At 37.9% G+C, this 12,617-nt stretch overlaps 3 protein-coding genes across 5 annotated transcripts in view; all 3 read left to right on the top strand.

The window, feature by feature from the left end:
- LOC116303319 (uncharacterized) overlaps positions 1-12,617 on the top strand; it is a 28,427-nt gene that overhangs the window by 4,912 nt on the left and 10,898 nt on the right. For 2 of the 3 annotated variants that reach the window (XM_031712845.2, XM_031712842.2), the window contains exons 6-14: positions 95-178; positions 523-702; positions 966-1,058; positions 9,971-10,157; positions 10,702-10,924; positions 11,089-11,219; positions 11,435-11,541; positions 11,793-11,895; positions 12,351-12,493. In XM_031712845.2, coding sequence (XP_031568705.2) covers positions 95-178; positions 523-702; positions 966-1,058; positions 9,971-10,157; positions 10,702-10,924; positions 11,089-11,219; positions 11,435-11,541; positions 11,793-11,895; positions 12,351-12,493 — 1,251 coding nt within the window. The remainder of the gene's footprint in view (positions 1-94; positions 179-522; positions 703-965; positions 1,059-9,970; positions 10,158-10,701; positions 10,925-11,088; positions 11,220-11,434; positions 11,542-11,792; positions 11,896-12,350; positions 12,494-12,617) is intronic. The other variant, XM_031712844.2, reaches the window with a different exon arrangement.
- LOC116303323 (octopamine receptor beta-2R-like) lies at positions 1,667-4,850 on the top strand. The gene is made up of 3 exons (XM_031712848.2): positions 1,667-3,185; positions 3,484-3,694; positions 3,776-4,850. Exons 1-3 carry the CDS (start codon positions 2,403-2,405, stop codon positions 4,459-4,461), a joined length of 1,680 nt encoding a protein of 559 aa, XP_031568708.2. The 5' UTR covers positions 1,667-2,402; the 3' UTR covers positions 4,462-4,850.
- On the top strand, positions 5,382-9,945 carry LOC116303324 (bifunctional arginine demethylase and lysyl-hydroxylase JMJD6; the record flags this gene model as incomplete). Its single annotated transcript, XM_031712849.2, has 7 exons — positions 5,382-5,808; positions 5,962-6,156; positions 6,517-6,752; positions 7,258-7,471; positions 7,846-7,928; positions 8,390-8,520; positions 8,923-9,945. Coding segments are annotated over 7 exons (1,515 nt in total), but the record flags the coding sequence as incomplete, so codon positions are not given.

The following is a 12,617-nucleotide window of genomic DNA, read 5'->3' as shown; positions in this document are numbered from 1 at the left end:
GGTTAAAAGAGTTTCAATTTTCAATTTTCTGTTTATTATTTACAAAAGTAGTCAGCCACATTAACTATAGTTTTCTGCCATGTTTAATTTCTAGGGAAATGGTACAAGATATTTATCGTGCAAGGGGACAGCAACTGGACGAGGAGTCGCTTGTTAAAGCTGCTGCCGATAATGCAAGGTACCTCTTACATTCAATTTTAAAACTATAAACTGGTAGAAGAAATGGCAGTTTTTTTTAGCAAATTGATGGGATAAACGGTGATATCATCATCATCATCATCAATCAACACTTAAGTCATCATCAACAGCACCATCATCATCACCATTATTAACACTATCATCATCACCATTGTCAACATCTTCAACAATATCATCATGTCATCAATATCAACATTAGCATCATTATAATCACCATCACCATCAGCAACATCATCACCATCATCATGATTAACATCTTTACCCTCATCGTCATCATCATTATCAATATAATTATAATCAGCTTAACTATTATTTTTTTATCAGACTATTTGGTGATCAAAGACGAAAAGCCATCTCACTAGTTGACTTCCTTGAAGCCGTAGGCTCCCTCAAGTTCCGTGGTACCTCAGTTCTATTCCGCCTTCCTTTGTCCATCACCAAGTTTGCACAAGAAGACATGCTAGAAGGTTTGACGGGAGAAGCACAGTCATTCGCTACCTCAGGGTGGGTATTTGGTTTCGTATACCCCAAAGTCCATTTTCTATTTTCTCTAGCATTCATTCTTTCATTCTCTTTTTAGCTTACTTTCTTTTTTCTTTTCTTTCCTTTCTTCTCTTTCATCTTTTTTTCCTTCATTGCCTCCTTTCCTTTCTTGTTTGAGTATATTCTCTTTTTCGGTTTCTTTCTCTAGGTTTTTTTTTTCTGCTTCCTCCATTCTTTCGCCCTCCCTTGTTTCATGTCTTCAGTGTCCTATTTCTGTTTTGTAGCATTTCAAACAAGAAGCGCAAAAGTCTCAGCATGGAATGCGATGAAGATACAACAGATACAACAGACGTTGACGACGAAAGTCTATCTGGAGAGTAAGTGGAGACAAGGCTATCTATATATGCACTATATATAGTGACAATATATGGCGAATAGCGTTCGTTCCAGCTCAATATTATATCGGTTTGACCATTCCACACACGGAAGATTTGATTGTAGATTTAAGTCTAAACCACAAATGGTCTATCTTAAATGGCGTGTTGTGATTGGCTGGGCTACTACTTATAGTCTATTAGTGATTAGACCACTAGTAGCGAAAAGAGCCGGTTTTGAAAACCAACACAATGGCGACTAACTCGCGTTTTCAAACTAATTTTATTTCTTTTATTTTTTTAATTGACCTATTAGTAGGTTTAGACAAAATAATTATAGAACTTTCGCCCTCATGGTCTACGAGTTGATAGTTGACTCCTAGACTCCATTCGAGCTTCGGGTCTAACTTGTCAATTATAATACTTTTTAGCGAAATATAATAGCCCAAATTATCCTAATAGTTATGGCAAAATGAGCTATTCCAATTTTTTCTCTTCTTTTTTTCCTTTATTTTAATTTTCAAATCAAAATTTTTTTTGTAATTTTGCGTGTAGCTTGAATGGTCTCAAATTCTCCTGACTAGTCCTTCTCTTGATATATCATTGATGCAATATATTATATAATATATATGAATCAACCACATTTATTTCGCAGTATTGATGCGGGCCTTATTAAACTTTTATCGAGTCTGTCGTTCAAAATCCTTGGCTCGCGTACTAACGACAAACAAATGAATTTGTTTTGGCGAACGATTTAACGATTTTGCCATTTGCTTCAAATGCTGGGTTTTTGCGTGTCGATTTTAAGTGTTTAATAGCTTGCTCATTGCAAAATTAAGCCTAAACAGTGTTCAGGTCGTTAAACATAATGTTTTGAAAAACGGTCCAATCTTGGAAACCCACTAAAACCCTAAACACTTTGAAGTAACCAATAACATACAGCTACCAATCGAGGCCTAATGGACAAAAGTGAATTAACACTAAGAAACTGAACGAATTTGTAAAGCGATGGCATTCTGCCTCAATAGCGCATTTAATAAAACTCGCCAAGGTGAAGAAAACAATTTGTGGAATTCGAGTGAGCTGGTTATCGAGGAAATGGGTGAATAGTTTTGGTCCATAATATAATTCTAGAAATATTTTTGGAACATAAGTAACCTATATTTCTATCTCTGGTTTGATGAATCGAGTTATCTGATGGAACAGCAGTTGATGTATTTATATACAGACCTCGGAAATAATAAAAGCGAAAGAAGATTTAATGGCATTTTTCAACCAAGCTCGTCAACAGTGAGACCTCTAGGTTTATCCAAAATTTAAACACGTTAGCAGACTCGAAAACCAGCCATGACAACCACGTCGAACAGCAAAGACAGTTCAAGCTTAACAGATCAACCTGATTTCTACATAACAACTGTTTTTATTCTTTTCTTCCTGTCGCTGATCATCGCGTTGGAAAATTTACTAGTCTTAATAAGCATTGGAATGTTTATTTTCAAAAAGTACTCCATAAATCCATTTATCTGTTCGCTGTCTTTGGCCGATATTCTCCATTTTCTTGGCCCGGTTCTGATTTCTCTTTATATTTACATCTCCGATAGACCACAAGGATTTCAGCAACATTATTCTCTTTGTAAAATTCAAAGTTGGTTGACAGTTTTCTTACAAATGACATCAATGTTGTCGATTGTGATGCTCGCGATAGACAGAAACCTTTTACTCACTAAACCAGTCTTTTATGAAAGAAAGTGGAAGGGTTTATTGTTGGTTGTAGTCGTCATAACTTGTTGGATGCTGTCCGCCTTTTTATCTTCCTGGCAAATGCTCTCATCGGAGGATGTCAAACCGACACGTTTCGCTCCCCATATTTATTGCCTTTTTACTCCGAGCAGCAGCTTTGCGATCAGTTTTGCTTCAATTCATCTCTTCTTCGTGTTGGTGTGTGTGGTTAGTGTGATCTATACAAGTTCTTCCAGGAATTCTCTTTTTAGAGCTGAATATTCAAGTGCTACGGGAAAAATTAAGGTTAAAAAGACAAGAAATCTTGTTCAAGAAGAGTACACTCGTAAGATGACAAGGATGGTATCGATAGTGGTTTGTCTCTACTGTGCTTCACATCTTCCTTGGATGGTGAGTTGGTACTTTACAAATATAGATATAATATACTAACAGCTACTTTGTTTTTTTATAGCCGCCATGTTGGTTGTTCATTGCTTTCTTTTGCCATAACAACCAACATGGCCGCCACACCTTTGTTAATTATTTCATTTTGTTGGGATCACTAAAAACTTGCAATTTCAAAGGGGAGGAGAGGGTAGATGAACGGGCTTCATTCATTGAACCCCCCTCTTATCCCCCTCCCCCAGTGAAATTGATCTGTTCTTCGCTCTTTTGCGCATGTCTAAGCTGTACTCATCTTTTTTTCTAGGTAGCCATATTTCTGGGTTACTTCAACGTTACCTATCCACCTATATATGGCCTACTGTCCCTGCAGTTCCCTATGGTCAGCAGTCTTTGTAACCCATTACTTTACGGCTTGGTCTGGCCGCCATTCAAAAATGCTTACGTCAATACTGTGAAAGCTCCAATGCGCATGTGCAAGAGGGACACTCGGAATATTCGTTCGCACAGCTTTCAAGGTAATGTAAAGAAAGTCATTCTGGATTATTAAAATTTCTGTCTATGATTTGATGATGACATTTGCTTTTTCTGTCGTTTAGATTCAAGCTTGAGCCGCAGTTACAGTTTTTGGTCAGCGGAAGGATTCCCAGTGACTGCTGACCAGGAAGAAAACTCTCCTCAAGTCTTATTTGGTCCCAGTTCTCACTCCAGCCAACCAATCAACTTCATGCCAGAAGAGCTCCGCATATTTGAGAATGAGGGACTGACTGCGGACTCTATAAGCCTTGAGATTGTTGGCAAAGACGGCACTCATGACGCCACAAGTGACGTCACTTGTAGCAATAACATCAGCACAGCTGCCACTAATATTGCACTGGACGCTAGTGGTCAGTTCCAGAGTATTCTCGACTTAATTGAAGAAATGACGGAAGGCAAATCTAGAGCAAAGTGCTCTTCCAAAAAAGGAAAAAATCAGTCAATTGATTCGAAGGAAACCAGTAGATACTGGTCAGCGGATGAAAGCAGCACGCATGCGCCTTCACAGAACGGAAGAACTAGTTCGTCTACTGATGGTGCAGTGGTCGTTGTAGACACTCATCCTTGGGAACAGGATCGACAAGGGACGGTTCGTTCGGGTATCGCTGGGTGTGTCTGTATTGGCAAGTCTGAACGTTACGTTATTGACAATAACAGAAATCGATACCTGAACTATGCGGTTACTAGGGAAGTCACAGAGATATGTGACCCTAGTAACGAAGTGGGAGTTATAATGAACGGGAAATAATGGAACTCAGTTATAGTTATTTATTATTAATACAATTATAATAAATAAATAAATTTAATAAGTAAAATAATTAAATTTATTTATCAATATTTTATTCTTCGAGAATTGAGTGCGAAACCAATTTCACTGGAAAGACTCAAATTTGAACAAAAATATATCGCTTTTCCTTTCCTTCCAATTGAACTTCTTACTCCAAACTAGCCGGACTAGGACTGTCTTGTAACTAATGCATTTGTAACTTGGTGGTAATAAAGTCTTAGATTTTGGCCAGTATTAAAAGTTAACGGAGAAAGAGTGAATAATGACACAAAACTGATCACGTGAGTTGAATGAATGAAAACTTGACATTTCCCTTGAAATATTGCCTTTACTTTTTACTGTTAAAAGAAAAATATGAAGTAGGTTATATAAATAGATGGAAACATGTTTAGTTTCCACGAATAAATGCTTTTAAATTTTGATTATTGAAAAACTGTCAGCTCAAAATCATTTTCGCTTCAAAACAACCGTTCCGAGAAATATCCACAATATTCTTTTATTTTCCCAATGACATCGATTTTATTTTCAAACTTCATCAAAATCGATTAATTAATATAATCTATAAAAATGCACAGTTTGTTTTGACGTCCACAGCTGTGTGTTATCAGCGGTTTATTTATGGGACATAACAGCTGACGAAGGACAAACGCCAAAAGCGCATGCGCATATTCTTGTATAATATCTCGGCTAATGTTTTCTACGGTGTCGGTCTTTTGTGAAAAACAATTAAGATGAAATACTTTCAGGAATTATTCTTCAAATTTGTGTTCTTCAAACTTTCTTTACTTCCAGGTAATATTCTTGTCTTGAAATATTAATTCATAGGACAATTTCCGTCCACAAGAGTTACATTAATATAAGTTCATCTCGTTAATTGATCTTTACCCATAGTTATAGCAGCTGATGGAGTGGATCACAAGAGTTATTCTCTTAATGTCGAGTTGCCCAGAAGTTCAAGTGTTTGGGTGGCAAATGACAGAGAAAGAAGCATTGTGTTTAACTATGCTGGAGACGTTGAAGCTGATTCGTGGAGTATCAAGATAGTACGAGGAAGGGATGGAGCAGTAGTGAGGGAATGGCTCAGGGAAATTATTCTACAGAAAGCAAATCGTAGAGCATCATCATCCTCATCATCAGCGGAATCATCACCATTATCTTTGTCACCCTTCTTTACTTTCGAAAAATCAATTATTGTTTCCCGATACTTCCAAACCGACAAATATTTCGTCGAAATTTGTGGGAATTTTATCGGTTCGACACATGTTGGCAGCAGACTGTGTACCAAGAGCGAACAATTTCTTATTGAAGGTAAATAAATATAGGACTGATATCTGAATATCATGTTTAATTTGATATCATTAGATTTATTCTGAATATCATTTGGAATTTGTGAAATAGCGTGAATCAACTCACCCTACTCCACCCTTGACTTAATCTTGTTTTTGTGTGTGTGCTTCAAAGGTGTATTAAAGTCAGATGATAGTAAAGACAAGGAGAAACACGAAGAACGTTTCTTATCACAGCAACGAGAAGCAGAGAACAGCCTGCACAATGTAGACCTGGAAGAGATATGGCCGGTGAATGGCACACGATGTACAGTGCATAGAATACATCAACCAACTAAAGAAAGATTTGTAGAAGAATGTATGGAACCAGGTAAGGCTCACTTCGAGTTTAACTCAAAAAGCTGTTAGTTTGCTGTCGACGCGCAGTCGTGATGTTGCCATGACAGGTTTTTGTTTTTCGAATAAGTCATCTTTCGTTAGATCGGGAAATAATTTAATCACCCATAATTTAAAAACCAGCCAATCTCGACGCCAGAGCCTTCGTTTCGCCTGGTCAGCAATGAGAAACTGAGAGAAACTTTGTTTCTTGGTGCTGACCACGAGAAACGAAGGCTCTGGGGACGAGATTGGCTCTATGTTGAGATGTACGCATGCGCAGTTAACTTTGTCTAGTGTCATCGTCATGTCATTGTCATTGCTGAAAAAAAACACGATCATATTTTCTTGTCAGGAATACCTTGTATCGTTACTGGTGTGATGGACAAATGGAAAGCCATGAGAGCCTGGAGGTTAGAAAAATTCCAAAACGACCCAAGAATAAAGGAAGGTGTTTATATAGGACAACGGGAAGAAATGATTCCTCTACGCGTATACTACGATTACATTAAAAACCACGCGCACAAAAACAAATCCAAATGGATGGTGTTTATGTCGGATGTGTTTGATTTGTATCCAAGCTTGTCGCAAGTATGTATCTATTTCTGTGTAATAGAAAATTCAAAAAAGATCCCACATTCAAAGGAGTAACTATGGGTCCTAAGTTATCAGCGAATCTAGCGAAGTTTTAGGTCTGCTGGTCTAGGGGCCGACTAACCTTTCCCTTAGGCTTCTGCCGAGCTTCCTAATCAGTCTGTAATTCCTCCCGGGATAGCGGTGTCGGGGTCGAAATCTCCGGCGTAGCCGTAAGTCCATACGACGGTTCAGCACTCGATGTCTGGAAGTATGGTCCTGGTTATTTTAATTAAACTAAAAAAGGAAAAATAATCCAAACAAATAGGCTTCGTAGCAGACTTAATTTCGATTAGATCAACTTGGGTAGGGGAAAAGACAAGTGAAAATATGTGCGTTCAGGATGGCTGTTCATGTCCTTTCTGTGCATGATGGTACTAGAGTCGAGTCAAACTGGTTTCTGCGCAGTTTTGATAGTGCTATTAGAATTATAAACCAATGATCTCTCTCCTTATAATCAAAGGATTACACTGTCCCAGATTTCTTTTCGGAGGACGATGATTTTATGACTAAAGTTGATGAAGATTTACGTTTGGACTGGCGTTGGATAATCATGGCTCCAAAGAAGAGCGGTTCAGGATGGCACGTTGATCCTGCTAACACTACAGGATGGCTAGCACTTGTTACAGGCGCTAAACTCTGGGGTCTCTATCCTCCGAGCCAATACCATATTCCTGGTAAGAGTTTCAAATCTATTCACACTCAAAATACAATAATGCATATATTCAGTTAATTATAGTTATTATGAATAGAAAATATTACTTATGATAATTATTGAATGATAGTAAATGAAAATAAATCAAGTGAAAATAAACCTTTCGACAGAAGTAACCTTGTTGTCAAGGTGGCAACTTGTCTAACATGCAGCAACTCGTTTCTTATTTTAACAGCAACTCTTTTCTTATTTGCAGCAACTCGTCTAACTTGCAGCATGGCTATTGATAATAGTTATTGTTTATCTCTGTCAAGCAGTTTCTCATGCTTGATTTCAGTAGCCATTTCCATAACCGTGGTTTTAACGCGCAGTAATGGGTGTTGATCTTGTTAACAGGTGTAAAGAACAATTATTACCAAAAACGAGATTATGAAATGGATGATGCGTATAACTGGTGGGTCTACACCAGACCACATTTGGTAAGCAGAATAGATAATAGATAATAGATAATAGATAATAGATAATAGATAATAGATAATAGATAATAGATAATAGATAATGGATAATAGATAATAGATAAGATAATGGATAATAGATGATAGATAATGGATAATGGATAATAGATGATAGATAATGGATAATAGATAATGGATAATAGATAATGGATAATAGATAATGGATAATAGATAATGGATAATAGATAATGGATAATAGATAATGGATAATAGATAATGGATAATAGATAATGGATAATAGATAATGGATGATAGATAATGGATAATAGATAATGGATAATAGATAATGGATGATAGATAATGGATAGTAGATAATGGATAATAGATAATAGACAATAGATAAATAGATCATGGATCATGGATCATAGATATTATATAGTTATTATATAGTTATTATATTTCCATTAACTCTTCTCTTTTGACAGTTTTCTAAACAGCCCCTGGAATGTGTACAGAAGGCCAGAGAGATGATGTTCATCCCGAGTGGCTGGTGGCATTCTGTCGTCAATCTTGATGATACTGTAGCAGTCACACAAAACTTCTGTAATAAATATAGGTGAGTCAACAAACTACTCCTCTCTGAGCTACTCTCTGTGTCCAACCCTTCTTCACTTATTCTCTTCCAAGCCCATCATCTCTCCCCTCATCCCTCCTTTCATCCATCTATTCATCCCATCCAATCCTATCCTATCCCGTTTTATCCCATCCCATCCATCCATTCAACCATCTATCCATTACTCTTTCCATTGACAGCAAAAAATTGATCTGCATTGGTGTTTTGGGGGGGGGGGGGGGTAGGGAGGGATGATTTTTTGTGGTTTGTTGGAATCCACCACTCCCTCCCCCACGAGAAATGCTATGAACACACGCCCTTACTAACCCCCTCTCCCTCTCCTCCCTTCCCCTCTGCTGATTTACGCACAACACTGTACATGCAGTATCTTCGAATTGATTTCAGTTTCAAGTCATGTTTAAAAGAACTCAAAGAACAAGCAGACAGTGATGGGTTGTTCATAGGAAAAACATTCGAACAACTGAGAGACCTTTACAGCAACCAGTACCAGGGATACTTCGACAAGGATGATATGAACTTCCACGCCCCCGAGACAGGAATCGGGAAGACTGCACATGAAATCAAAGAGAAGAGAATAGAGAAACTAAAAGAAATATTATCTGGGAAATATTGAAAATCACACACAGCTGACAAAGAATGGGTTCATAATTCTTTACAACTCAAAACAAGATTGGATACGTGATTAGTATCCGCCATATTGGATGAAGTACAAGGGAAGGAATACCGGAGCAAAAGAAATTTTTTGTCTTATTGAAATATTAAAAATCAAATGCAGTTGACAAATAAGGAGAGACGCACATCTCGCCGAAACGTGTTTTTTTTTTAAAGCACTTGTCATCATATATATATATCATCATATACATATCATATTTTCATGTAAGAATTCTACAGATAGTGCTACTTAAATTTTAAAAAATAACGATTTTATCAACGTTGCGTTTACTTTGTGATCATCAAACCTTCGTGAAAAATAGGCAGCCAAATGTGTGCATATAATATAATTATGATTATGATATTACTGTAATAAACTTATTTTCCCTGTTAACCTTTTGGTTATTAGCTGTCACCTATCTCTAAGTTATTAAATAGATAAACTTTATTTAATCACGCTAACATATACGACAAATTAAGCTGATTCCCAATATGGGCGTGCAGATAAAAATCTTAATTATGATATAATATAAATTGTACAATTAAATAAAAGGCTAAAGATAAAAATATGTGTAAGGCCAAAGGATAAGAGTTTGTTGTGAAACGAGACTAGAGAGTGACTCACAGTTGCGTACATCAAATATAGCTTATCTTTGGGGGCAGGGGTCGGCAAACTCTGTTAAGGGATGCCAAAACCTGAATTCTTAAAAAACGTTTCAGTTATGGTGGTGATTATGGAATTCTTTATCTACGTTTCTTGACCCTAATTCTCGTTTCCCAGCAGTTCAACTAAAGGAAAGACATACGAGCTGGCCACACATTCAGTGAAGGTCAGGCGCAGTGGCATGTTGAGTGACGTCAGTGCATTATGGGATATGGGAGACAGTGAAGCTTTGGCAGGCTGTGCACTCCTTGAAAGTAACAGGTGTAAGATACAGCGATTACCGTCCATTAACACCTTCAATAAGGTAAGACAAGAAGACACTGAACCACGGTAATGCAGATTAGAGACGTGACATGGGGTCACGCTCCTACAGGTGTAAGTGCTTACCGTTCATCCAATACCTTCAATATCGTTACACAAGGAATTAGAAGCGTGACATTGAACCACGGTAATGCGGATTAGAGACGTGACATGGAGTCACGCTCCTACAGGTGTAAGAAAAACTGCTTACCATCCATCCAATACCATCCATCCAATACCTTCAATATTGTTAGACTAGGAATTAGGAGCGCGACACCGAATCACGGTATTTGGGATTAGGAGCGTGACATGAAGTCACGATAATATGTTTGCGTAACATTATGTAATTTTATAGAAATCCACGAAAGTAACTTAAATATTCAGCGGGAATAAAATGTTGAGGTAGGAGTTTGGAACATGAGTATGGCGCATTCAGGTATAGCTTAGGTACGAATATATTTTGCATATCATGGTGTTAGTGACCCAACCTAGAAAAGAATGCATTTCGTTTCTCTAAGTTTTAAAAAGCCTTCGTTGTTCGTATTTAGCAATCAGACGCCAATCAAATGCTGGCGGCTTTGAGGTACTTCGAACGAGCAATCAAGCCAAAAGTAATGGTTCAACATCCACAAGGGAAGCCAGACTTCAGCTGGGGAGCTGTAGAGATGATAGTACTTGGGAACTGCCTGTTGTCTCTCTGTCAGAACGTCAAACAAATCTTCATGAATGAACCAAGACTCATCAGGATCCAGTCCCCCGTTTATGTTCTCGGTAAGATGTTACCGTGTTAGTCCTGGACTCTGGCATGAAAACCCACTTCATAACCATAGGTGTCTCTTATAGCCTAGTAATAGCTCATCCAATCGGAAGGCAGCATTGATAATAGACCATGAGTTGGATTTGACTAAAAGTAGTATGTTGTTTGTGTTTTTTAGGTGATATCCATGGTAACTTCCATGATTTAGTTTGTTTTGAGAAGTTGCTATGGAGAATGGGCCCAATACTGACCCCTGCTAACTTTCTGTTCCTTGGTGACTACGTTGATCGAGGGGAGTGTGGATTAGAGGTGAGAAAGACACTATTATTAGCCTTTAAGTCTGATTAGAACTTAAGAGGAACACTGAGGATGTTAATAAAGTATTGTTTGACCTGCGGAACAATCTTAGGAAAAATTATTTTTAATAGCGCAACTGTTAATTGTATGCACTTATTATCTTTGTACTCCAAAATAGTGAATCAAGAAATGTTTATCTGAATTAGATTTCCATTTCTTTTCTTCAGGTTATTGCTTACCTTTTTTCTCAAAAGCTGCTCGCTCCTTCTAAGTTTTACCTCATCAGAGGAAACCACGAGTGTCGCACCATACAAAAGATGTTTACCTTCAAAACGTAAGTCATGTACAATATTACACATCGTATCAGGGCTGACTAGAGAAACATTCTGTGAATCACCTATCAATAGAGTTAACTTCCTTATTAAATATTATTTACTATTATGACTAAGTAAGCGTAATGGAATAGTCGCTTTCACAGTTCCCTGCGCCATCTTGAAAGGTAGCCGTGCACTTGCGTCGAAGAAGTGCGATCTTGTGCACATGCTCTTAATCGGATAGCGCTGACTGTATGCCTTTATTTTCTAGTGAATGTGAAAAAAAGTTTGGTAAAGAAATGGGTAATACCGTGTGGCGAGGGATCAATGCTGTCTTTGATGTTCTGCCCTTGGCGGCCACTATTGATGATAAGGTAAACAACCCGACCTAATAGACTACTTCAACCATACGACGGCCATCTTGAATCGAAAGGCATTGTGGTCCATTATGGGTCATTTCTTTGTTTAACGGTTGAACATGAGAAGACACATGAATTTGCATACAACTCAAACAAAGAATCTTATTTGTAAGGAAATGACGCGTGGTCTGTTCCACTGCACCAAGACGAATTAGGTCTATTGTACCAACCACCTTTGCAGGGCACCAGCAAATAGCGCAATAGAGGCTTTGCACCATCACGTGATGGCAGCCATGACAAGAGGCACGAAAAGAGTCCTTTTCCCCTCGGAAACTAAATTCTTTCTCATGTAAATCAGATGAGACCAGATTCAATTGTTCCTGCCTGCTGTCATGGCTGCCATCACGTGATGGTGCAAAGCCTCTATAGCATTTCTCTCCTCTTGGTTGTTTTTGTCTTTTCTTTTATAGATATTCTGTGTCCATGGTGGAATACCGCTGCCCATCCAAGGTAGCGGGCGCATCGAAGCAATCAATGAAGTTCAAGTGAACCTTGATGAACCTGATAACCAAAACGACTTGGCCTGGGAGCTAATGTGGGGAGATCCAGTCAGGTATGGTAAATATATGTATCAATAGACCATGTTTATTCGCACCAGAATAAAAACGTTCAATTATGCTGAGTAAACTTATCCTGAAGTGCTTGAATACGAGGCTAATGGGGCAAAGAAGAATCTG

Source organism: Actinia tenebrosa, unplaced genomic scaffold, assembly GCF_029948245.1.
Source record: "Actinia tenebrosa isolate PJP-AT-01 unplaced genomic scaffold, QUT_ActTen_1.0 PGA_scaffold1__47_contigs__length_23844297, whole genome shotgun sequence".
In the NCBI taxonomy this organism is placed as follows: Eukaryota; Metazoa; Cnidaria; class Anthozoa; order Actiniaria; family Actiniidae; genus Actinia; species Actinia tenebrosa.
Note: the sequence above shows the minus strand (reverse complement) of the source record. Positions and strands in the feature narration are given on the sequence as shown.